Genomic DNA, 27952 nt, shown 5'->3' on the forward strand with positions numbered 1-27952 from the left:
CACAGTGAATCCTGTGGACTGACTTAGAAGCCAAAGATGAGGGAGAAACAACACCATAGTGGTAGAATTTATGTGCTACTGAGAGAAAAAGAGAGGGAGAATAATTTGGCTGTTGCAAGAAAAGTAGATGTTGGTATGAAAAACATTGCTTCATCTAATGGTATGCCCTAAAATTTATTTATTTTTTAATTAAAAATAATGTCTATAGATTTTAAAACCATCTGTACCAAAATAAATACATACATAATTATTGCTGTCTTTGCAGACATCAATACATCTATAAAAGGATTAAAATATACAGTAACCAGAATATCTTGCTATCCCCATTTTTTAAATATGCAAAATAAAATCTACATGAGGTTGTAGTCCTAAAATCCAGTTAGCTTTTTGGGCTGCTAGCACATAAAGTAGGGTCACGTTGAGTTTCTCATCCACCAACAATCCCAAGTCTTTCTCCTCAGTTCTCCTCTCAATCCTTTCTTCCCCCAGCCATATTTGTGCTCCAGCTGGCCTTGAGGCTGTGTTTCTCAGAGCAGCACCCTGTCCCCAGCTGTGCTGAGCTTCAGGAGGTTGTGTCTCCCAGAGCAGCTGTGCCCAGGCTGCTGTGGCTCCCTCCCTGCAGAGTGCAGCCCCACACAGCTCGGGGCTGTCCCTGAGCCAGGGAGGAGCAGCCCCAGCCCCCCTGCTCTGCTCTGGGACCCCCAGCTGCTGCCACAGCTCTGGGTGCATCCAGCCAGCCAGTTCCTGAGCCACGGCTGGCAAATTCATGGCCCTCTAGTTTAAAGACCAGGATATTGCATGGGACAGTGTCAAATGCTTTGTACAAACCAAGGCAGATGACATCAGCTGCTCTTTCCATATCCACCATGCCATAACCCAGTTGTAGAAGGGAACCAAGTTTGTCAGGAATGATTTGCCCTTAGTGAAGCCATGTGGCTGTCACCAATCATCTCCTTACCTTCCTTGTTCCTTTGCACAGTTGCAGGAGGATCTGCTCCACGATTTTGCCAGGCACTGAGGTGCAGCTGACTAGCCTGTAGCTCCCCAGATCTTCCTTCTATCTTCCATTTTTAGAAAAAGGGCTTATGTTCTTCCTTTTCCAGACAGTGGAAACTTAACTGCCCTGGCTTCTCAAATGTGATGGATAGTGGCCCAGCCACTTCCTTGGAGTCCATGGATGCATCTCATCCACTAACTTGTGCACATTCAGGTTCCTCAGAGTGTATTGAACCTGGCCTCCTACAGTAAGTGGTTCTTCATTCTCCCAGTCCCTTCTGGGACTTGAAGTCTTCTGCAGCTTGGGTGCTGTGGCTGGAGCATTTGCCAGCAAAGATTGAAGTAAATATATTATGTATCTTGTCCTTCTTCACATACTGACAATCAAGCCTCCCATTTCCTTCTGCAGAAGACTCCCATTTTCCCTGCTCTTTGTTTTATTGTAAACATATCTGTAGAAGCTTTCCTTGCTGCCCTTGACATCCCTAACCAGAATTAATTCTTTCAGAGCTTTAGCTTTCCTAACTTGACTCCTGGCTGCTCACACAATCTCTCTGTATTCTTTTCAGGTTACCTGTCCTTGCTTCCACCTGCTATAGGCTTCTTTTTTTGTGTCTGAGTTTGTCCAGAAGCTCTTTCTACATCCATAGACACCTCCTAGCATTTTTACCCAATTTCCTCTTTGCTAGGATGCATCACTCCTCAGCTTGGAGGAGATAATTCTTGAATATTAATCAGGCTTCTCTTCCCTCCAGGACCTTCTCCCATGGCACTGTATAGAGCAGATCCCTGATTAGGCCAAAATCTGCTCTGTTGAAGCCCAGGGTATTGATCTTGCTGTGCACCCTAATCACCACCCTGAGGGTCTCAAACTCCTCCACTCCATGGTCACTGCAGCCCAGGCTGCCCTGGAGATTCACATTCCCCACCAGATCCTACTGTGGGTGAGAACAAGGTCCAGCAAAGAACCTCTCCTTGCAGGCTGCCCTGTCTCTTGGAGGGGTTAATCAATGCATTCCAGGGATCTCCTGGATTGTTTCTGCTCTGTTGTGTTGTCCTTCCAACAGATACTGGGGTGGCTGGAGCCCCCCATGAGCACCAGGACTGCTGAATGTGAGAACACCCACAGAGGAGCCCTGTGCTCCTGGCCTGGCAGCTGTGCAGACCCCCCACAATGTCACCTCTCCTGCCTCCCTTTAATCCTGACCCAGGCTCTGGCTGCTCCTCTTCCCCCAGACTTTGCTCTGTGCACTCCAGCTGTCACTGGCACAGAGGGTGACACCTCCCCTCCTCTCTCCTGCCTGTCCTTCCATTCCAACCCTGCTGTCACAGCAGCCATCCCAGGACAGAGATCACAGTCCTGCAGCGTGTGCAGGTCTCTGCCTGCTCCTGTTCATCCCCCATGCACAGGGAAGGGTCCCCACTGAAACCAACTCTGGCTGCAGTTACTCTGCAAGCTGTTTATTTAACCTGTCAGAACCTTGAAACTGATGTAAATAAGTCTCTCCTACTTATATCAGTTAAAGAGATTTCAGCTCTTATGAATAATTGATGCTGTACAAACACTGAAAATAAAAATCTTAAATGCCTGACTGATAGGTTATACCAATGACCAACACAGTGAAATGGGCTGTCACAGCTCATTATCAGGAATCAAATGCTGATCTTTTCCCATCCAAGAGCTTGATTACGATTTTAGGTGGTTTTTTGTTGTTTTTTTTTTAATTTTTACATCTGTTCTTTCTGATTAATGTCCCATATTAAAGAACAAAGGGAAGATATTTATGAGGTTTTTTGTCTTAAATATGCATCCTGTTACTTAGCATATTTGCCCTTAGAAATTCATCCTGGTTATTGCTTGTGACTTGGTCATTATCTGATTAAAAGTAATCAGTGATCTAGATAACAGGAAAAAATATATAATTTAGAGCAATATTTCTAATTTTCTTTAATACCACAGGGTAAAAAGGTTAATTTGTGTTAGAATTTCTCTATGTACAAGCTGAAGATGTCTGGAAATCCTGGTTTGGAGCACGTGCTGTCCTCAACCCCAGATTACTCAGGATATATAATGCAAAGTGGTGTGTATGAAAGAAGAATTCTACCCACCAGAGACAACACCCTTAATAGGAAAACTGAGCCTAAAAATACTAATGGAATAAATGTATGAGGGAGTTCAGCCTTCCTAGGCCATGTCCTGGGCTACAAAGACCCAATCCTTCCACAGACCCAGGACCTGCAGCCCTGCTTCAGCTGGTCACCACCTACAGATTCTGTTTTGCACAATTTGCTGCCCATTTCTGCCCTAGCAGAGTGGGTTGGGGTTTTTTTGTTTGTTAAGTTTTTTTTTTAACATGATCACTACACTCAGTATCATTTGCAGTAACATCCTTCTTTGTTAATTTCTTACCATCTCCAAGGGATATTCTGCTATAGCCAGAGCATAGCTTACAATTGCTACCAAACAATCTGACACAAAACTCTCTAAAACTCTAAATGGCTTCCTTTCACTTGAAATTCCACAAGCTATTTTAAAAATATTGTGGTTATTTGCTTTCTAAAACTGCTGCATAGGCATTTAGATCCATCTCATGTTCTTTTTTGCTTTCTAATTTTGCTGCCTGGAGCATATATACTAATGTATGCATGTTCCCTATCAGAACACATGAAAAACTGGTCATTCTGCCAAAGCTCTACCAGCAATGCCCAAATCAGCTGGGATCCTGTAAATGATCAAATTGACATAACTGCTTCAGGTTCACCATCTCATAAAATAAAATAAATCTGTACCTGTCTTTGAAACAATATTTCTGTCAAACTGAAAACTAGAGTATTGAACATTTTAGATGAATGACTTGTTCTCCTGGTGTCTTCCCTTAGCCATCACATAACAGTGCTTTAGGTCCTTTTGGGGGGAGGGGAGGTGGTTTGTTCAATTGGTTTGTTTTTTTACAAAACTTTGGCCTATGTCTTTTGCCTTTTGACACTACCTGCAAGATATATTTATTACAAAGGAATAACATTGCAATTTCACTGATGGAAGTGGGCTGAAGAAGATGTCAGTACTCTTCTCTGAAGGAGTGCACCTTTCTGCAGAGTTTATAATTATCTTATCTATTTTATATCATTTGACAATGGTGAACATAACTGCTTTCTCCCATACACATTCATACTACCCATGTTTAATCTAAAGCCTCAAAGCTTTTGAGACTCAAGTTTTCCTTCTATTTTTCATGTTTTTGTCACTTTGCTATTAGGTTATTACAACAAATCCTACATGAGCAAGCACCATTAAAACTTTCCAAAGCAAAGATTTTATACAAAGACTCTGCTTGGTTCCTAGGACTGCCTTGGCAGAAATGTGTGGCACAAAATACCTTGATGAAGAAGTACATGAATATGTATAATTTGCAATCTGCATTGCCTGCCTTTTCACTTCCTGGTGAAATCTAAGATTTTAGATTTAATGCATATTTTTAAATTTGCATATTTTTAGAACATTATGTATTTAAAGGGAGTTTCTCTTGCATACAGGACAATTCATTCTCAGCTACTCAGATCTAAAATAGACAATTTTGTTAGATTTCAGATAATGAGGTAAAACAAATTTTCCACAGTTGGTTTTAGAGACAAGCTGAGAGATGTATCTCATCAGAAAGCAACTGTAAAGAAAAAAAAATTTAGAAGCCCAAACCCCAAGTGTTATTGTTTGAATATAATGGGAAGAATGGCTGTTTCAGAAAAAGAGAATTTTTAAAAACCTAACCAAACAAAATAAATACAAGCATCTACCTAGAAAAACCATGGCCAAAAAGAGAAGATCTTAAGAATTATTCTGTCCTCACTCCTACCACATAAAGAAGCTTGTGGGTGATACTGATGGCAGGATAGTGCTTCCTTGAACCCAGAATGCTGACTAACAAAACACCTAATAGTCCACAGGCAGAGCCTACCACCCATTTCCTACTCAGATGTCCCACTGGTTAAACTACAAACAACTCCCACATTAGACAAACTGTCCCATGTCTGGAGCCAATAAAACCAGTTAGTGAGATAACAACAAAATGAAGTCCCAGTATCCTCACACCAGCCAGGAACACACCTACTGAAGTCACTTGGTGGCTGACACCTTCCCCAAGCTCAGGTCTGACTGGCTTCTGACAACAGCTTTGGGATAATTCTGGGTTTTGGTTTTCTGTTTCCAGTTAATGCCTGTACTCTTAGGCTACAGACCTGGGCAACACCAGCAATAAAAGCCTGGGCTACAAAAAACTAGTGTAGAGATCTGAGAGTTTGAGTCAAAGGTAGAAGAGAGGTGAGAGAAAAGACAAAATCCAAAATATTTCCCTGTTCCCTTCCCATATATGTGCAGTGCTAAATTACTGGAAGCAGCTCTTGGGGACTGCAGTGAAGCTGCTGGCCAAAGCACCTTTTGTGATGTGGCCTTTCCAGCTCTCAGGGCTGAGTGAATGAAGCACAGCTGGTGCTGGCAGCAGCACTCACTCCAACACAGCCCCTGGACACCACGGCAGTGCCTGCTCTTGTCTGCTCTTGCACACGTGTGGGACAACATGAATCCAGGGAGAAGGTGAGAAACACATCCAGCTTGAATAATACAAGCAATACCACCCTTTCCAACAGTCAGAACCACTATCCTCATCCACAAGATCACTGATGATGCCCTAATTATAGAGAGCCCAGGTGTGATTCAGGTTGACCTTAATGAATGTCTGTATGAGCCATGGAAGGGCACAGAGACATCCACCAAAAAATCCCTGGTGACAGTGATACCTAAGTGAGTCCTAAAAACTATACCACAATTTGGTGAGGAGATTTCTGTGTCCCAAAGGTGTAAATTGTGCATAATAATGCTAAATATTGCCATTTGAGCCCTTTTAGTTATCTAGTCTTCATTCTCAAAGTGCTTCCTACTTGTGCTTCCATTATGGAATCTTTGAGGACAAATAATTCATTTTTTCAAGAGAATGGAGAGGTCAAAGAGATCCCACAGCTGAACAGACCTTATGGACAGCTTAATAGGACATGTCTTTTCTGTCCTGAACACATCAGCACATGCAAGTGAGCTGAGGAGTGGCAAAAGAAGCTGCAAACACCAATTTATTTCAGTACCTTCTGTTGTGCCAGTGTGAAACAGAGATTACTGGCAGTACCTGAACAACATTCCCTGAGAAAAGGGATAGTCAAAGTACAGATACAAAGATCTACCTTCTATAATTTCTAGATACTGCAGTAGCATTAAAAGCACTCCACAATGTAAAACTAAATCCCATTATGTCTTTCAGCTCCATTACTTGTGTATCACATTCAGAAACGACTAGTAATGACAAGTAGTGCATTTTTCAGTACTTCTCCATTTTGCTCAATAATTTAGGCAGCACTTGAAAAGTTGCATCTGTTGTAAGTAAACTTTGGCATCACAGTCAGTTTCACACCCATTTTGTTCTTTCCCTGGCTAGGGATGCTTGAGAACACTGTCCTGACTTCCTTCAGTAACTATCTGTGAGATTCCTACCAGTGTCCAACTTTCCATGACTCTTGATAGGAAAACTCTCCAACAGGCTGATTAGTCATCAGGCAACAAAATAATTCTTGGCATAAAATAATGGTCTTCCAACAGAGAGCTTTAAAAAGAAACAAATAAAAAACAAACCGAAACCAAACAAAACCTACTATGCTTCCACTTCAGATTCCACAGCAAAATCACATGTGCTAATGACACCATTACCTGAAATACAGCTAAAACCAGCCATAGCAAATGTCATGGGTCATGAGCCAAAGACTCCTTCCCTGTAGATCCATTTAAGAAGTCCAACATCCATTTTCACATTGTCTATTTACACTTACCTACCTGGGAACATGATTCAAGGTTTGGGTACTGAACAGGAATATACAGAGCAGATGCAGGTCATCTGGAATCTTGCTCAGACTCTCTGCTTTGGGAAAAGGCAGAAAGGCTTCAATCCATGTCTGACAAAGTGCTACTTGTCCTGACAGTCTTCCCCAACCTACTCTGCCTTTCAACAAATTCTAGTTCTTTTAGAGCAGATAAACAGAAAATGTCCAGACTACATTTAAAAAGGAAAGCAAAAACCTAAGGGATGAGCCTGCCTGACTGGGTACATGGCAGACTAGCAACCCACACCTCTGAAAAAAAAAATGTCCTACTTTCCAGGCTATGCCATATCCCAAGGGCAAGCACTAAAAATTCTTCTCCTGAAGCCAAGACAAGGTGCAAACAAGCATGCTAAAAAGCAGACTGGCCTAGTGATCTGGATATTTAAGTGTCCACAAAGATAGCCTAGAGTTTCCTCTTCAACTTACTGGAAGATGCATGCTTTACATTAAACTTTTAGCAGAAAAAAAAAAACCAATCCGTTTTTGTAAATTAAATTGGAATTTTCTAACATTTCCTCCTTGCTTTCTCAAAAAAAGAAAAAAAAACCCAAACCCACACATATTGTTTTAGGAAGTTTCTGAAATTAAAGGACACTCAATTAATACACCAGGATAAGTATTGCTTTTCACTCATATTCCCAGCATCTACATTAATTTACTACAAGAGAAGATGAGGAGACTAAAATTATTTTTGGCAAGAAAAAAACAGATGAACACTTTTTGTCCTAATGGTGGACTTAAAAAAAAAAAACAAAATATAAAGTTACAAAAATGGACTGCTATTTTTTTTGAGGAAAGACAGTGACTTGAGACTAAAAATTTATTCAGGTTTTATAGGCTGAGCTGATGCACGACCTTTATGTTAAAGGTGACCTGAAGAGCACATGGCTGAATGTAGAATTCTGTAAGAGTTACATGGCAGGAGCCCATAGTAACAGCCACAAACACCTTTTGTATAAACAATTTGGTAAATAACAGTGTGAGTTAGGAATATCAAGTAATGCAATCTCAGGTTTATTACACTTTTAAGGGCAGTCTTTGCATCCTAAACAAACCATAGAGGTCTCCTCTGCTTACAAGGGATTTGCTGATTGCTCAGGTGTTCCTGAGTAATTTTCTGTATTTGGCCAAAATAAAAAGATGCATCAGATTAAAATTTCTCAAATTCTAGCATCAGTTAGGCCCTGGACTCTAAGACAATGGAAATTTTTTCAATTATTGTAGGCAAACAATGACACATGAGCCCTTCACAATCCTTCAAATACATCCAGTTACAGGATCCCAGCAAGTTGGGAATTGTAAATTTTCCATTTCACCAAGCTGCAGGCACTAGTGCAAACTACTCAAAGGCTCACAGCAAGACTGTAACACACATGAAGATTTAACCTAATTTTTCTTAACTCTCAGAGCCCTATTTTTAATTTGTAGATCATTCTTTTCCTTAAAGGATAGTTATCAAGGGATGAGATTAGAATAGACCAAATCTTAACCTTCAGTCCAAATTCCATTGTCTTGTGGATTTTATCCAGACCCATAGAGTATTAAAATAAATTTTTTCCCACAATTTTTAAGTATCTCTTATGACTGGTAGGATATGGGAAGTTATCATCAGTTACCATACTGCACAGTATATAATAATTTAAAAATGTTTTTATCACTAATTTGATGGACTACAGGATTTTCATCATGCCAGTCCACTGAAGACATGCATGTATTTTCTAAAGCATATAGTTTCATAGACACAGTAGGTATTCCTGTATCATGACCTGAAAATTTCTGTAAGTATTATAGATTACCACTATCCAGTTTTACAGACACGCCAGTAATTCTGATAAACATGCCTCTTTCATTTGTTTCACACCTCCAGTTCAAAGCTCTCCTTTTTGCTTTTGACAAGTAACAAGAAGTTACTTAGAAATCAAACCACTTCCATAAAATATATTGGATCTGACCAATAGAAAACAGTCAAATAAGAGTAATACATATTATCTTGGATATCAAAACTACTGATCACCAAAAGTACTTTTTTAAAACTGAGAACTATGATTAAAATTTCTTTTGATACAAACAGGAAAAGGGTGACAGTTTTGTACCCAGTGCCAAGTTTCATTTTACATTCTCACTGGAATTCGTGTAATTTCCAACTACAGACTAAAAAACTTCAATCTTCTTTCCACTTCCTTAAGCACAATCAGTTACATGCATCTGATCCTCATTCTAGTAACACAGAACTCCATGTTAAACAATAACTACACTGGGAGAAGTTATCCTCAGAAAACATTGCAACTGTTCAGTCTCTAAAACACAATTTGTGCAAGAAAGGCATGAGGCCAGTTTTAGGGGGGAAAAAATTATACCTAAAATACTGCATTAAAGGCTCTGGCTAAAAGGAAAGGTAAATTCTTCGCTCCATCTGAAAATAAAAGTAGTTCTATAGCTCTATAAACTGTTTTTGTCCTGGAATGCAGAGCACAAGTTAAACAATGTCAGTTCCTAGCCAGAAGTAAATATAAAGCAGTGTTTATGGAATAAAAGTGGACATCTATTCCAGAATAAAAGAGCATCTTATTGGCTTGCCTTTACATTTTTAAAGCAGCACATGTGTTTATATTCTAACCTTTGTACATTTCCCAAATGAAAACAAAACATAAAATATCTAAGTAATACACCTAAGTATTTTCAGCAATAACCAGGCTCCTGTTAATTTCTGAGCATCAGTCACAGTCAGATAATTGCTCCAAGTGTCACAGCAATTACATTTCTATTCTTGATATTTAGAAAAAAAGAGTGTGGTTCCAGAAAACCTCACCTGTCAATTTTTAAATGGTTTCAGCAGAAGCCATTCAAACACTGGAAACAAGCAAGGGCAGTTTCATTTTGCAAGTGACACACAAATTCCTTAACAAAAGAAAAAAGTGAACTTGCTCTACAATTTTCAATTGAATTTAACAATGAGAAAAGCCTCAAAGCAAAGAAGTTTCTAGTAATATGTGAAAAATAGAAGTTGATAGCAAACTAGTACCCACCATGAAGGACAGGTCACATAAACTCAGTCTTGGCCTGTCAGCTGATCAGTACTGGACATTCTCAATATCAGTACTAAATGGTTCTGAACCAGACAGCTTCTTCTTCCACCTGAGCACTGTAGTGCACCTTGAGGAATCCTTTGCTTCCTGAATCAGACTCAGCATTGCAAGGGTACAATACACACTGTGTGCCATAAACCCACTGCCTCTTTCAGACCATCAAGCTGGATCATTTTCACCCCAGCTGAACTGAACCCATACCAACCAACCAGTGCTGGAACAAATTCACACTCTGATTTAAAGAAACAAAGAAGGCATGTGCCAATTTGTATGTTCAGAGCTGTGTAGTCAGTTTTACAACTTTTTCACAAGCAACTGTATAATAACTTCAGCAAATTAAACATCAAAACTTTAAGAAAAATAAAAGAAAGAATCTCGCTGAAAAGGACATTGCAATAGATGTCAAAGGTGAGACATACTGACCACAACCACAAATCACAACTGCTTTCTTAGAAGCTAAACACTTCTTAGCAAGCACAGCAAACTCCAGGCTCATAATAGAACAAAAGTAGCTCTGCTTAATGGTTCAATTTCCCCATGGCAGAGGAATGATGCCCTGCTTGGGCCCATGCCAGCAGGGTCTCTAGCAGTGCTTGTTGGGACAGATCCCTCCTGAGGAATGGGTCCAAAAAAAGGGACCTTGGTCCTGTCACCATCAAGCTAGAAGAGGCAATAAATGGTCTGCTTTATTAGGGAGTCAGAGAAGAGGACAAACACCTACACATTTGCATGGAAAGCACAGCTTTCTCTTACAAGCTCAAGCTATTCTTTGATTGGATTTCCCAAGATCCCAAGTCTCCCCAGGCTCCCTATACCTCCCAAACCCTGAGTCTGTGATTAATGAAATAATTTGAAGGATGGACTTGAAGAAAGTATGACATTGTTCCTCTTCTTCTTGCATTTTTTTGAGGCCATAAACTGAAGCAATTACAGATGAGCCATATTCATATGACAGTATATTTCAGAAAGACAGCAAGCTAGAGTGCTTGTGACTCCACTTTATTCCTGATACTAAGAAGGCAAACCAGAAGAACAAATTACTTCTTTTTGCAAGGTGGATAATGGAAATTAATCTACATCTACTCCCACTTCAACTGCCAGCAGCAGCTATATTTCAATAGAAGGGGAAAACTGACAGATTAGCAAGGGAGACATGCAGAAAAATACTGCAGAAAAATTTTTAACAAGAATTGAAGTTAGTAGTATCTAAGAATAAATAACCATCTATCTTCTTTCAAACCAGTTTTTTATATGTCCATTAGGCATTTAACAATATTTCCTGTAGGCTGAAGCAACAGGAAGGAAAGTAGGCTGTTAACTTTGCATTTAAATTACCTCACAGATGCTTAAATGTTGTAGTGGTGAAGGCTAGATCAATGTTTCTCACATTTAGACTACCTATTAAAAACCAGTAGAGAGAGGTAAATTATCAGCTAAAAGATGGGTTTTAGAGAAAGATGCCTGAATGTTATTCAAAGTTGTTGAACAAAATGGCTGGAAGAAAAAGCACTGTGCATTCAGAACTGAAAAATAAAAACCCCAAAAATAGAACCAAAGATAAAATGACGACTGGGTCTAGTACAAAAGAGACTCATGAAGAAACAGATCGATAAAGCTACCGGATCCTAACTTCTCAATTTCAGTAGAAATTAGGCATAACTGGGGACAAAAATTAAACCTCTCTCTCTAATGTTTAATATCATCAATTATTAAGAATATACAATTTTCAAAACTCGCTCATGATGAAAAAATAGGTTTCTTGCAATGGTAGAAAACATTTGTTTGAAGTCTTAGTAAAATTTTGATAGATGTCCATAGCACATATTGTCATTGTTTCTGACTGCAAGTGATGAGTATCACAAACATTGTTTAGGAAGAGAAGAAGAAATCTCAGGACAATTCCAACCCTCTATTAGACAAATTTTTTGTCATATTAACCATTATTAAAACAGGAGGAATATTTAAACATATTTACTTGCTTTTAGGAATTCATTTCCAAGACATTAAATAGCAAAAATTCTTGATCAACGCTTATTTCAAGGACTTGGGGTATTAGTCTGCATTTTTTAGCAAAGGCAATTACTGGCCCAAAGATGGAGTTCTTCAGCATCAATGAAAAGTGTGACAGCTTCAGAGAGAGGATCTAAAAGGAAATTATTTCAGTGGTAAAAATAATGGGAAACAAATTAGAAGAACCAGATCAGTGCGGTGACAATATATATTCACATGCAAGGTCATCCAAAAAGGCCACAGCAAAGCTGTCCTGGACAGCTTGAGTTCAAGATAACCCACATCCTGCAACACTTACAAATGCCTTATAACTCATAGCATTGAATTTTTTCACAATAGCATTACATACTATCATTAAAATCAGAATGAGATAAAACACCAAGAATTTCAGCTGTGTGCTCAGGCAGGCAAGTCTGAATGCTTGTGCTTGGTTCCAGCTTGTATTCATCCCAACACCAAGAATTCAGTTCATCTTTTATTTATAGTCTATACTGAGGCTTTGCAAGGAATGTTTTCTTTTCAGTGTTAAGCAAGAATTTCTTTTCTTCCTATCTGGTATGCTTTACAACAGAAATGTCTGCTAAAAAGGTATAATATGAAAACACTACCACTATTTATAAAAACATGTTTGACATCTGCATCACAGGGATTCAGAAAGGATTGGTGTTGTCGTAAAGATCTTTATACAAGCAGGATGGTATCTGGAATGACTGAGCAGGAAAGATCATGTTACTTTTCCTTTCAAAATCTATTTTATACAACAATTTTCTAGACCTTCCTGAATGGAGATTCAGGAAGTCATCATAATATTTACCAATTGTCCCTTTTAGCCCAGCTTTACAGAAACCACTCTGGTCATATAACTGAAACTGTATGTGTAAAATAGCTATTCTCATTATCAGCCCTTACCTGCTTCAAGCTCTCAGCTTCAAGCTCTTGCCCTGATGATTTTTTTCTTAATCTCATTAAGCAATTTAAGAATCAAACACGTAAGTGAAAAACACTTTCTGCTGTTACAGCATGCTTTTTACAACTCTACCTTCCATTTTCCACAGCATTATAGTACAATAAGGCAAGGCAGATTAAATTAAAATTTGGATTTTTAAAAAAATGTTGTATTCTTTATAATTTCCTTATTTTATCTGTGCTCCACAAATTACTTTTCTGAGCAGCAAAGCTAAAAGGATGCTGTTTATGGGAAGGCTGGAAAACTTCCATAAGGCTGTTGTACATTTCATTCTGAAGATCTCCTGTACCTACAATCTGCATTTTACTCCTATGCACTTCAGACACCCTTGCCTGTCTGCATCCCCCTTCATTTCAGACCTCCCATATTTTTGTATGACATGATGTCATTGGAAATGCTGAATGAGGCACTGGACATTTGATTATCATCATCTTTTTGATGTAACCCCAAAACTGTGTCTTCTGGATTACTTGCTGTATCAATTTAAATCTGGATTCGTGTATTACACTGCCTAGAAACTGCAAATAGAAATTCTGTGTGAGTGCTTCTGCTATTTTTATCACAAAGTGCACAAAAAATTAAAACAGAGCTCCTCGAATTTTTAAATGAAAAACCAAATTGACAAATATGGTGCTTTTCTGCAAGGAAAAGTGTAATAATGCCAGTCAGCTAGAAAAGTAAAAAATGAAGAGAAAACAAAGCACACTCAAAGCCAAATTTCAACCTTTTTCAACAAAGCCTTTTTTAGTACTATGAGTGAAATCTGATCTACAGACCAAGAAATATATTTAATAAAGAAAAAGATAAAATAAACCCCCAAGTTTGTAATTACTTGTCATGATCAAACATCCTGTTCAGTTGCATGCAGTAAATGGTTTATCATTCCTACTCAGCATGTGGAAGGGTCAGCCTAAAAGGGTTCCTTGAAAGGATAAGAGGTTTCAGTACAAAATCCCTATATAAAGCTATTTAGACTTACCAGTATCATCATGCAATGTCCCAAAGAAAAAGGAAAAAAAAAAAGCTAATATCTCCTTTAGAATTTTTATAAGAATACTTACAAGCAATACCATAATTGGTGGATGTTTATGGTAATATCTACTTATAGACAAGTTTATTTCTTTTGACATGTTTATCTAGCATGTAGTAATTCATGTATACATGGAGTTCATCTTTTATGCATCCACATACATAAAACAACCAACAATATCAAACAGACTATGTAAAATCATCTATTCTTCTTCTAATTTATGTATGCCAAGACCTATTCCAGCAGCAGAGAACACTGAGCTATTTTAAATGGCTTTTTTCTCAAACTCTTCTCCCTCCTTCATTCACTTTTTAAAAATTGCTCACCTTTTTAAAGCATAGAATTTCTGTATAATTGCACTCACTTGAAGCTATAATAGGAGCTCAAACCTGGGGTGGGTAAAAGTCATCAGCATGACTTTAAGGCATTTCCATTAAAATAATAGTTGGGGAAATAACCACTGTGACTTGCATTTAGCATTAAAAGTAGGGACATTTCACCATCTCTGTAATGTGCTGTCCAATATTTCATTTCTCCATCAGCACCATCTTGGCTCTCTCAGCCAGGAAGAGGGCAGCTGTACCCATGTGCCTGTTGACTTTCCTCAGGATGACAACTACAATTATTGTTTAAAACCAATCTGAATCCTCCATAAAAAAGCTTGAGTTGAAACATTCATTAAAATGCAAGCATTACAAGGCTACAGACATGGTAATATGAGAGATGACCATGGCAAAACATTTAACAGATGTCTCAGCATAAGATGACCAAATTCACATCCATGCAATGCATTGACCACTGATTTTAGTTAAGTTCACATTTATGCTCTTCTGAAATAATTTATAAGCCAAAGACAATTTCAACAGAAAATTCAGGACATAAATTTGGGAGAGTAGGGCTATAGCTAGGTAGAAAAATAAGAGTGGAGAATTTATTGTACTCTCACATGTGCTGTCTATTCTTTTATCTTTCTCCCCCTAGTTCAGTTCTCTATCTCCTCCTTCCTCTTGTTTCCACCTTTGTATTTTCCTTACCACACACTGACTCCTTTTCTTCCTCCATGTCCTGCCTTCCACATTGCCTTCTTGTTTCTTTCATCACTGTCCCAACAAATGAAATTTCCCAATCTAGAGGTCATCTTTGATATTTGAAAACCAGAAGTGCAGCAGCAGCCTGTACCTTGATTAATCTGTACCTTGTGACCTAAATGTGTGATTTCCACACCATATGTTCCAGATTTACAGGAGCAGCTAAGGCCAACAAGCCTGCAGAGATTTGACTGTTTAGGTACATTTCACACAGACTGAGGGAGCTGGACAGGACTAGAGAATATAATGCAATACTTTTGCATAACAGACTTGGGATAAACCATGGGATGTACATGTATTAAACCAAGCTTAACTTCCTGACAGATGCAGGAAGCACCTCTGGGCAGGTTACAAGCATTAGGTCACTATACTGTAGGAGTACATTCTAAAAGCACACCCTCTCAATATCAAGAGTTTAATATTTATTCTCTTCACCAAGCAGGGAAATAAATAGGTTTTTTTCCCATTCACTTAAATGCATAAACAGGAGTAAACACAGGGAACAAAACAGATAAGGTTTCTTTGGGAAACTGAAATGAAGTCAGCAAGTGAAGCAATATTCCTAGAGAGTTCCTGAGGAAGCAGGTTTTCCTTTGAAACAGACATGATACAAGCAAGAAACTGAGTGTTGCTGTGCAAATGTTAGTACTGACTTGGCTTATAGCTTATAATTCATAATGCTATCACTACCAACCCATGCCAGCAAAATTTTATGTCTTCCTATACATACTGAATTAATGCTGCTCTCTTTCCAAGCTGAACAGTCAGCCAAAATCATCTCTACATTGTTTCTTTATTGAAAAAGAAACTGAAGACAAATTCTAATATTTTTGGTATAGTTCTACTACTATTCATAGTTCTACTACTTTTCTGTCCATAGGTCTTTTCATTTTCTCCTGCTTCTCTTCAATACACAAAATGTTAGCCAGCAGAGACACCTCCACTCATGCATGCTTAATTTTGAGCAGGGATGCACAAACACTTTTAAGTGGAGGCTGCTATCATTTCAACTAAATTATTAATATAAACATACTTTTTTTTTTTTTTTAATAAGTTGTGCCAAAAACAATGGTTGTGTCAAAAGTATTCCTTTCATCTACAATCACAAATAGATACATGTCTGGGAGGGAACCATAGTCCTTACTACAAAAGTTACTAAATGGTACATATTACAGCTTCACAATTCTACTTGCTTATAATTTTGTCAGACTAAGTTTTTTTGATGACAAATCTCTCAACCTAAGAAATTAAGGAATAAAAAAACAAACAAGCAAACCACAAACAACTGCCAACTTGCTTGGGTTTACTCTCTAGAGTAACTGTTAGCAGAAAGAAAATATTTGAGCTTTCTCCTGTCAAAAAATACTGAAAACCATTATTTCAAAAATCTGCATTATTTTGAAGATTTACAGGAAGGATAGAAAGCTCTGTGGTTTTGTTACTGTGTACACAAGCAGAGAAGAGCAGGCAGTAGCCAAGCCCTGACCAAGGCCCACTGGACCAGCAAGGCACTGAACTGATGCAGCTGGAATTCTTTTTCCTCACAGAATCTTCCTCCCAAACATCCACTTAATTTACATACATTATTCTTTGAATGACAGCAGCCATAGTCTAGAAAACTGCAAGGAGATGTGGCCCAAAGCCTTGCCAAGGAGTGTTCCCTGCTCACAAGGGTCTGTGGCTGGAAACTTCTAAATTGCATCCACAGCAAGGCTGCTCCAGCCTGGGTCTGATCAGGTTTGTCCTTCTAACCATATCAACAATGCTTCATTTCTTTCTGTATATCAAAGGAATGATGGTAGAAATCATTAAAACTTAATTTCTTTTCTGTATATCAAAGGAATGATGGTAGAAATCATTAAAACTTAATTTCTAAGGTTGGCTAAGTACATGATGGTGATTTCAGCCACTATCCATCATACTGCAGATTTTAGTTTGAATATACACATTTGTAAGAAATTCAAATGCTTTTCTATGTAGCCCTTGATTTAAGGATATCCTACAACAATTTGTGTATATTTTTATATTGCTCCCCTGTCCTTACTGACCCTTTCCACTGCTCTAATCTACCCATTATCTACACATGACACAAATGTAGTTGTGTGCAAAGTTTTTTCTGGTTTCTATAATTTACCGATTATTTCAAAATTCCAGTAACAGTACATCTGCAAAGCACTTCAGACTGAATAAATCCATTAAAATAAAGACATGCCTTTAAAATTAGCATTGTAAGGTAGAATACATATGTTTTACCTAAACTGTGATCTCATATTATTTAGGCACAATCAGTGGGTTAAGTGAGATACAGACTTGCATTTTCTAGCTCAAGTTTTCAAAGGAGAAACTCAAAGCAACCAACACACCAACAGAAGCACACGGGGGAGGAGAGGGACAGCTGTAGTACTTTCCTGTTAAAATACACCACTATCTGAGAAAGACACCAAAACAAACTGAAGTAAAACAAAACAAAAGAAAAATCAAGTAAACAGAGGCTATGTGGTGCCAAATGATACATACAGCACTGCAATTTTTGAGTTTAAAGAACAGCAACATTACCTCAAAAAACTTCTCTACAGATTCATATTAAAGCTAGATGAAATACGAATTTTTACCTAGGGCAAGTATTTTAAAATAACTGTTACAAATTACATGTGTTGTTGGCCATCAAAATAAGTTGCAAATCAACATGCAAGTGGCAATGTCAAAAGTAGTCACTGTAAAAAGAACAAATAATTTACTGAGCATATTCAAATTTTGTAGACACAGTATAATAAATATTAATATGCACTTCAGACCTGCTAAAAGTTAGACAAATTTTCTAAAATAGGGCTCATTTTATGTCTATTTCCTATTCAATTTAGTGACTGCTATTAGCCTTAGTAGGAATTAGTGTAACTGATTAATGCTAACACACCCATGTAGACAATTAATTTTTTTTTTAAAACCAACTAGAAAAAATCAACTAGAAAACCAGAAAAACACTCCCAAATTAAACTGTGTGTTCCAAAGGGGATAATCTAAATGCTCTGAACAAAATGAATGTCATTTCTGAGGTCACCTTAACTCCAGGTGCCAATTCAAAACTGTAACACCAATACAACAAAGTTCTCCCTCCAGACATGGTACCTGCTTTTATCTTTATGTGATTTCTGCAGCTGAGGTAATGGACACAGCAGAGTTTAATTCAAGGTTCACATATAACTCTTAATCCCAAGTACAGGGTTTATTTCTTTTTAACACAGCTTATGCCTCAGCTCATTATTTCTGAAACAGGATAATGCTCATATACCTTCCAAAATACATTTCAAGGACAAAACTAATACTGACAAAGAGTTCAACTGCAGTGCTTGTAGGTATTTAGAAACATTTAGTAGGGAAAAAAACAGTTTTGGAGCATTTACAGTGAGAGCTCAACAATGCCCTGTTTGAATTATAGAATACTTTCAGTTTGACATTTCAAATGTACAGCTTTACCACAGGAAAGATACCCCCACCAGGTCTGACTTCCTCCACAGAGGTTTTCATTTTACATTTGCTTATCAACTTTACAAATTTATTGTCCTCTCCTAAAGATGCCAACAGGACACATCTGCTATACAGAAGAAGTTTAATAATTCATAAAGCCAAAAGGAAAAAAAAAAAATTCCCCCCAAACTTCAGCTCTTAAGAATTGCTACTTCCAGAAACAGAAAGCAAAAGCATAGAAAAAATATGCTTTTAAATTGGTATTTAAACTCATTAAACAAATATTTGAGTAGAAGTCTTTATGCCTCCAGTTATTAACAAAAGGCTGAGTGAATGCATTGTTATGTTACCTTAGAAGAATATATTCAGGGCAGACATAAAATTTGAATTTAAAATAAACACTCCTGCACAATGCACACATACATAAACACAATATTAGTAATCATTTACCATGAGTTACTTCTTATTAACTTTCACATGGCATCACAAACATTTTCATTTTTTGTTTCTTTTAATTAATAATTATTTGAATCAACAGAATTTACAAACCATAATACAACTAAGTGTTCAAAATATATTAGGCTTTAAAATGTAGCATTTTAAAGGGTTCTTGTCAAACAAGTAAATGGATTCATCAAAAGAGATTCTAGCATGTCCCTTAATGAGAATATTTACAATAATGGCTTTTCCTCTTCACAATCACAACAAAAAGACTGTCAAAAGAATCTTGATTACTGGTATTCATTATAAAAACTTAGAAAGCTTAAAGTTACAGGTATGTAAAGTTACAGGTATGTAACACATACATACTAATAAATAAAACTACTTTTCTGCACTTCCCTCCATACAACATTCCAGTTCTCCAGTTACCAATGAGGTTGATTGGTGATAGAATAATTAATGTTTGAAAAACCACATCTAGCATTAGCAAATTAAGATAATAATTTTTTTTTCTTTCATATTATGACTATTTCAGTTTTCAAAGACAGCAAATTTTCAAATTTCTACAAATGTCACATAACCAGCATTAGAGTTTAAAATTGTCACATAAATCTGCAGAACCTGATTGACAGATTCAATTTCTCATTAAATACATGTGGGTATAGCTGCAAGGAACACATGAAAAGAACAGTGACTTTCTTATGGGGTAACTTGAAGCATTTTGAAAACTTACCCACTTGTTAAACGCCTACTTGTTTATCTACATTTCCTCATGAAACGCACATAACGCATCATTTCGAAATCCACACTGAAATTCAACCAGCAAACAACTGCCTTCTGTACTCTGCTAAATCTACCTCCAGCACGACTCAGAGGGATAGCTGCTTTGATGATCTGATGAGATACACTTCAAGCTATCCTCAGAAAAAATAAGATAAAGATACTCAGATGCTTTCCTCTTCTCCATCTAACCGTATTTGACTGACCCTTCGGTCAGACCGCTCATGACACAAAGCACTGTGCACCCGTCAGAGACAGCTCCTACCCATCCCATAACCACAGCAGCAGATGGATTGACACAGTCTCTAAATAAAGCCTGTCAGCCACACAAAGATAAGGTGTCATTAGCTGCGTGTAGATCGGTGTTACCTTCAAACACAAGGATACCGCAAATGTTCTTTGCTGTCACAGTAACACTTGTTCCACAAGCCCTTCTAAATGCAGAAAAATTCACTCTGGCTTCCAGGAAGAAATCATGTTTTAAATTGTGCTCTACTTTTTAAAACACATGTAAGTACGTAAAATGCTTAACCTAGTGCCTGAATACAGCACAATGCCCATGAGAGGTGTTTTCAAGGTAGACATACCCCTGCACTAATTACAGAATGAAGATTTGCTCTTATAAAGGGGAAACATAAAGACAGATCTTTGCTGGACTATTACAGGCTCACACGCTACAAGCGATGTAGCTGGCGATACCTGTACGCCAAACACCGCGGAACAGGAAAGCCCGGGAGGCTGAAGTTTGCCGCGGGATACGGGAACCCTCCCGCGGGCTCCGCTGTTGGGCGTCAGCGCGGGCGGTGGGTGCCCGCCGTGCCAACGCTGCCGTGTCCGCGCCCCCGCGACCCCCGCGGGGAACCCGGGCCGGGCCCCCATCCCTGCGGCCAGGAGCCCCATCCCTCCAGCCGGGATCCCTATCCCCACGGGCCGGGATCCAACCCTGCCAGTCAGGACCCCGATCCCCGCCTGTCGGGACCCCCATCCCTGCCAGCCAGGATCTCCATCCCTGCTGCCAGGACCCCTATCCCCGCCAGCCGCGATCCCCATCCATGCCAGCCAGGATCTCCATCCCTGCGGCCAGGACCACCATTCCTCCAGCCGGGATCTCCATCCCTGCCAGCCAGGATCCCCATCCCCGCCAGTCCGGACCCCCATCCCCACCGGCCGGGGAGCCCCCCCGCGCCCCCACGCCCGGGCCCGGCGAGGCGGGGGAGCCTTACCCGGGAACTGCTGCGGCGGCGGCGGCGGCGGCGGCTGCTCGTCCTCGCCGCTCTCGGAGTCGGTCTGCATGGGCTCCTCGGCGAAGTTGACCCCGCGGGCGTCGGGGGTGCCCCGGCGCGGCGGCTGGGTGCCCCTGTCATGGCCGGTGCCCGATTTGCGGCCGCTCGGCTCCTTCTCCGCCGCCGCCTTGGCCGTCGTCGCCTCCTCCTTGAGGCGCCCGAAGTACTGGAGGGCGAACTCCAGCAGGTCCCCGGGCTGGCTCCGCAGCACCTCTACCGTGAAGCCCTGCAGCAGCTCCGTCAGCCCCGCCGGGATGGAGATGCTCATGCCGGGGCCGGCCGGGGGGGCGCAGCCCGGCCAAGAAGGGGGAGGGAGAGGGGAAGGGGAGAGGAGAAGGAGGAGAAGGAGGAGGAGGAGGAGAGGGGGGGAGAGCCCGGGGCCGGGGGTCGGCGGCCCGGGGGACGAGGCGCGCCCGGCGGATCGCCCGTGGGCAGCGGGAAGGGGCGGGCGCGGCGCAGGTGGGAGCGGGCGGGGGGCGGGCCCGCGGGGGGCAGCGGCTCTGGCAGCCTCGGCGGCGGCGCCTCCTCCCCCCGCGCCGGGGGAACCTCCGCACATGTGACCCGGGAAACCATGACAACCTCCCGCCGGGGACTGCGGCCGCCGCGCCCGCCCGCCCCGCGGAGGGGACGGCGGGCAGGGCATCGCATCGCATCGCATCGCATCGCATCGCATCGCATCGCATCGCATCGCATCGCATCGCATCGCATCGCATCGCATCGCACCGCACCGCATCGCATCGCATCGCTGCCCCCGCACGGGCCCCGCCACCCCCGGGCTCCCGGGGACCCGAGCCTTGAGCGCCTTCTCCCTGCGGGGGCGTCCAGGCGTCCGCGCTGGCGACCGGCGGGGATTCCCGATGAGCGGACATGTCCCCGCTCAGGGAAGCACCGCAGTGCATGTAGCATTTCATAGCTGATTGCTGCTGTGCTTTTTCACGGTCATGCACCGCCTTAAAGCTCTTCTCCACATCATTCGCACGCATAGAAGTGCTGTCGATTTACATTCATCCATATAATTTAGGATGGGAGGGGTGATGTGCTAGCAAGAACGTCCTGTTTTTCACCTGGTTGTAAAGGTCCAGGAAAAATTTAGCAGGAGAAAGAAACTATTGTTTAAAAATGGGGGAAGAAGTTCGATTTAAACACTGCTGAATGCCAGCGCTCAGCATAGACACTCCCAAACCATGCTGCAGAGACTACTTAGCACAGTGGTAAGTGGGTGCTGCTTGTCATCACCAGGAAGCTCAAATGTTTTAAGTAGAGTAAGTAGCAATTATGGGTGCCATGTTTTCAGTGCTTCACTAAATGCTTCCTGAAAGTGTGGTCCGTGGAATGCATGAAAACGGCATCTCCCCAGTTCGTTATCACCTCTGAACACTGGCCAATATTTTGGAGTTCCAGAAAAATCTGTTGTAGTCTTATTTTTATTCATCAAGAACATTTACTGCTAAAACGTCTAAGGCTGCCACAACATGGCTGTTTGATAACTGATTTCATTAAACATTCAGCATTACTCAAATGGCCTTGCAGTGGCCATCATAAGCCCTTAGAGTAAGATAAGCAGTCAAATGTGAGTTTGTAGTAGCAAGATACTGGAAGACCTGACCTCAAAAAAAAAAAAATAATGTGACAGCAAAATACAGCAATCACTATGACACTTTTCACACAGGTACAGATCTCAAAGCCAGTTTTAAATTGAATCCCTTTCCAGATGGAATCCAGTTCTGATTGTGTATGTATTTTCAAATGCAGCTTGATTCACAAGTTGAATCTTCAAAGTGTTATAGACCAGGTCAATTAGTGAAGTGAGTAAACCATGCCTGCACGGGTGATGTTGCTGCCCTGCAGCAGGCAGGAGACACCTCTGCTCGTGGAGCTGTGGAATACCTTCAAGCAACATCTTGTGGCTTCATTTTACTCTGCAGGCCATTATGAAGTACTTATTTGAAGTTAAATTCACTGTTGATTTGCACTGCTTGAGGAACCTCTTCAAAGTCAAACAAAATCATCTAGGGGCAGACCATGACATCTCTCTGGACTGCAGAAGATTGCTCTGTCATCAGGCTCTAGGAACTGCTGCAGTGTCCAGGGGGCTCCCAGCCCTGCCAGCACACCCCACTTCATGCCATGCCCCAGTGCTGGCATGCCCTGGCCACAGCTGCCTGCTGGAAGCACTGCTGGAGCAGCATGTAGCCACAAACATTAAAGTGGCTGAGAATCAAGCGCAGCAGGAGAGCTGACACCTCTACATCATGGACAGGTGCATAGCCTGGTCACTCTGGAGGGTGGGTTAGCTAGAAATGCCAGATTGGCTTATCCACAAGTTTGGGAGATTAAAAACCTTCTCACACCACTGAGTGGGTTGATCTGTTTGTGACCAGATTGAGACATACCTAAGCTTTGAGGAAGCCCCCAGGAAGGGAAGTTTAGTAATTAGTGCCTTCCAGGCACTAGGTGTTCTGTGAGAATATAATATTCAATTTAATGGAGTCTTCCAGAATTAGAAGAAGTGTCATCTCTGAGGTTTTCTCTTAGCCAGACAAGGCAGTCTTTTTTTCTAGGAATTTACCAGCAGCATAGTGCTTTGCCATCTAATCAAGGGCTCCCCTACTTTGTCAGAGACTCCCATCCTCCCAGACTTAAAATGAGATCACTTCTCTGAGGACATCCTCAAGAGTCAGCCTTTGATGTTTGTATGCAAAACTGGGATAATTTGAATAAGAGATTCCTAAGTGGCAGAACTGCAAAGAATGCTTCTTTCTTAAAAAAAATGTTTCAAAACATCCCAAAACGTTTGTGTGCAGTGAAACTTACCTTGAGTTTGGTGTATCTCAAAGGATGGCAGCAAACTTTGTAGTTCAAGTTTGTGTCATCTGGCTTCCTTAGATGCTTTCTGTTCCAAAGACCTTGTATTGATATTTAAATTGCTTTTAAATCCTCATAAGGAGGACAGCTGTCGAAAATATGTGTTATGTCTAGCAAAGTGAACAGTTAGATAGTGAGAGTATTGATTCACACCTCTCCAATGAGTTTTATTAGCTGCTACTAATTTTTGCATGCCATTCTAGTTCTGTAAATATCTTCTTTAAAAGAAAGAGAATATACAACCTACAGAAATCCTTCTGTGCTGAAAAAGGATTAGATAGAATATTTCCCTCACAATTGCCAAGGAAATAACCTGAAGACTTTGTTATCTCCTTTCCTCCTAGCCAACAGATGCACTTTTCATAACACACTGCTTGCCTGCTATGCATGTTGTTCTTGTCCCTTCATCTGGTTTGCAGCAGTGAAAAACTAGATTAGAGCTAGCAGGTGAGAAATAGCAAGCACTGTATCTCCCACAGGACAATTCCAGACAGCATGCTTCAGACAGTGGTTGGGAATACTTTGTCAGAGCTCAGAGAATGAGATGTTTTCTGATCACGTGGAGGACAATGAACGGATTGCAGAACAGAGGAGTGTCAGACTTTCAAGCTTTGTCTTAACCAGGTCAATGCAAATTTAGTAAATTTAGTAAACTTGACCTAACAAAGTCCATCCAACATCCAACTACAAGGCTGCTAGCTTTTTCTTTTTCTGCTAGCTTTCAATATTTTGCCTGACAGGAATATTTTTCTCCAGTACTTCCAAAGACATGCTCTTGAACCACCATCTCCTGATGGACCCAGCTAAGCCTGCAGTGCCATAGGTGGAGTACAGAGGGGCAGAAATGTGCACTTAACATCAAGGGTGTCAGCCAGGGTAAAGCCCTTTCTCCCCTGGGGAAAGTAACTTTAGCAAGCACACTAGTGGAGTACAGGTTTTTAAATCCTGCCCTTTGTTGCCTCGTGTCAGGCAAGAGGGCTGTTATTGCTGTGTCCTTGGACTGGCTGCACAGCTAGCCCAGAAAGAAGAGATCCTGATTTCATCATCTGTAATAGACTGTCTCAATTTGGCAACCTAGTAATTCCCACAGTGACTCTCCATGGAAAAAGTTCATATTGTGCTGGAGAAACAGGGCAAAGCCTGGCTCTCTGCCTAGTGCATCATAGTAGGAAGAGTCACGTTTGTGTTTGGGAGATGTTACTCCTTCTATTTCCTGTGTTCAAAAGATCTTTGATTCGTGTTATCTTAAATCTTTTGTCCAGGCTTTTGAAATTTTAAGTAAAGATGCACTTTGCATACTGCACAACTCAAAAGCTCCTGCTCAGAAGGCATCTTCAAATCCCAACATGTTTTATATTTACTTCAAAATTTCTTCAGCTATATAATGTTTTTTCTAGCTGACTCTGGACTGAGCAATAGCTGGTTTGTAAGTTTAGGATAACCACAGTTCATAAGAATAATCATGTAGCAATTTCTGACCTTCTAAAACACCTTTTAAATGTTACATATATTGACTTTCTTATTTTCCTTCTCAGGTCCTTCTGGCTTACTAGGCAAATCTTGCTCACAGAAATTTTTAAACTGTTTTTAATGGCAATTACTCAGAATTTTCCAGCAAAACAAAAACTTGCAGTTGTGTAGATCCATAATTTCACACTTTTCTGTTCTCATTAGAATGATATGCCACCATTATCATATTGCAAAATCCATTACCAAATCCAGATATATTTATCAGAAAAATGTTCAGTTCTGTAGACAATAAAAGAAACTAGTGCCTGTAACTCATGAATCAAATTCGAACACATTCCTCATGATTCTTCCTTCAATTGAATTTCCTCCATCTCATACCCTTTACTCTGCCTGTGCTTATTGTTCTGTAGATTCAACCTACTTAATTCCTCCCCTGCCTACTGTAAATCTAGAATGGCAAGAACCAAGCAGCCATTTACATACTCAAATAAAATTGATATTTATGCCAATGAGGGTTTTCCCTGAGCAAACACAAAGGCCAAGTTCAAAACTTGGATGGAAGGAATCCACCTGAAGAACCAGAATAGCAGCAAAAGCAGTGTAAATGAAACAGCCCCTGCCACTTTCAGTAGCAATTCACAATCAGTTTAACCAGATACACACTTTGAGGAGTTTCCTCACACAATATGGCATCTGCTAACCCAGGTGCAAGTGTTCATTTCCTCTCCCTTGTACCACCCTTTAGGCACTTGTAGTGCTATGTAGTCAGTGAAATTAAAAGGCTGATTAGAGCTGAGATGAATCATCTTGCTGTCAGGGAGAAGAGAGCAGAAGTCGTGGCTCGGGAGGAGGAGTATCAGATTATCAGCAATTCAAATTCTAGTTGGCTCACATTGGTCCTGAATCCAAGTGTTCCATCCACCTCACCTACTGAGATAATATGTTAAAAAGAAATGCAGAGTATCATATTCTAACCTCAAGTCCCTTGCTTTTTCACTCACCCTAGTCCTTTTCAACCCCAAACTGTATTTTTCAGTATGAGCTTTGTGACTTATTACAAACTCTGTTTACAAGTGTTACTATTCAGTAAATGAACAGCTGTTGATTTCCATTGAAATCTGTTGTTTGTCATTCTTGATATTCAGAAACTACAGGATACTGTCTCTTAGAAAAGTGCTCATTTTTATGTGCCTCAATTTGGGCTCTCATAATCACCTGTAATTTCAGAAAAATGTGACTAGAGTTTCTAAAGTCAATACAGTGAGTGCTGAATTTGTCATTAAAAGTAAACCTTCTCATTTTAAAAGCAATGAAATAAAATGACAGTGTAGATATAGTAGACTCCATCTATTTTGAGGATCTTATTTCATTAGATGCCATACACTTTTTATAAAAATGGCATTATACACTGTCAAGACAACCTGTATAATGGCTAACAGAGATATCTCTCCAAATAGTTAACAACAGAAAATCATCATCAGATGGAGAAGCCCCCCAGGAACTGACAATAGGTACTTCTGCTCAACATCTTCTGCAATCACATGGGAGCAAGTATAAATGTTGTTGATATATAACTTCCACACAACCCAGTTGAACAGTGATGTCACTGAACTCAGGAGGCAAGAAGAAAATTTGAAGAAAAGAGAAATTTAAAGAAAATCTTACTTTACAAGCTCCTTATTGAGTCATTGACTCCAGAAGAAAGAGTGCAAAATGTTTCTACAGAATGCAAGGACTTTATCCTGGAAGGCAGTGCCTCTAGAAGAGTTTGGTGATCAGAATGGAAAAACAATTTTACTCCAATTTCTGGTGTAATTCTGTGGACAAAGGGGCTAATGAGATTTTTGCTTGTTTCAAGAGGGAGGTGAAAAATAGGACTGGGAGATCTTCCCTCTTTAAAGCATTCCTGAGATCAGTAACAAAAAGGAAGAGATTTAGTGTTCATATATTCAAAAGAATATGGAGAAATGGAGACATGCAGAAAAGAGATACAGAAATTATTCATAAGTTGAAGGAAATGTCTTGAGGTGAAAAGACTGGGAGAATTCTCAACCTTTATCTAAGCACTTGTTACCATGCTCAAAAGAAAAGGCTTATATGATAGAAGTGATGAAGGGTACCAGTCTGTATACACTAGTAGCACCTTATGCCGAAGAATAGAATCATTCTTGCTTATCAGAGAGACTCAACATCTTCTCTTGGAAAATCAAATTCTTTCATGTCACTAGAGGAGCACACAAATATCCCCAAAGATGCAGTAGTTCTTAGATCTTCTGAAATATGAAGCACTAGTGAAAAAGTCATAATACATATATACTTTTAAAAACCTACAGACACTGCTGTGGATGCTTGGGTTTTATTTTAATGAAAAGGAGTGATAGTGAATGGATAGTTTTGCTTCATTTTCCTTGAGGGAGCTGGGGAATCCAATAATTTTTGAAAAATTAACTTTCTCCCTGCAAATCTTCTTCTATTAGTCCTGAGCTTAGATCTGAAATCTTCAGATCATCTACTTGTGGCAAAAACTGGGAGAAAATAAGTAGAAATAGCTGCTG

The 27952-nt window shown here is 40.2% G+C and overlaps 1 protein-coding gene across 1 annotated transcript in view; it reads right to left on the bottom strand.

Moving 5' to 3' along the window:
• Window positions 1-21534, bottom strand: part of PRKAR2B (protein kinase cAMP-dependent type II regulatory subunit beta) — a 74638-nt gene extending 53104 nt beyond the window's left edge. The window contains exon 1 of the mRNA XM_079305142.1: window positions 21003-21534. Within this exon, the coding sequence (XP_079161268.1) occupies window positions 21003-21330 (328 nt within the window). The 5' untranslated portion in view covers window positions 21331-21534. The remainder of the gene's footprint in view (window positions 1-21002) is intronic.
• Window positions 21535-27952: the final 6418 nt, after the last annotated feature.

The sequence above is a fragment of the Erithacus rubecula genome (genome assembly GCF_903797595.1).
Source record: "Erithacus rubecula genome assembly, chromosome: 4".
NCBI lineage: Eukaryota > Metazoa > Chordata > Aves > Passeriformes > Muscicapidae > Erithacus > Erithacus rubecula.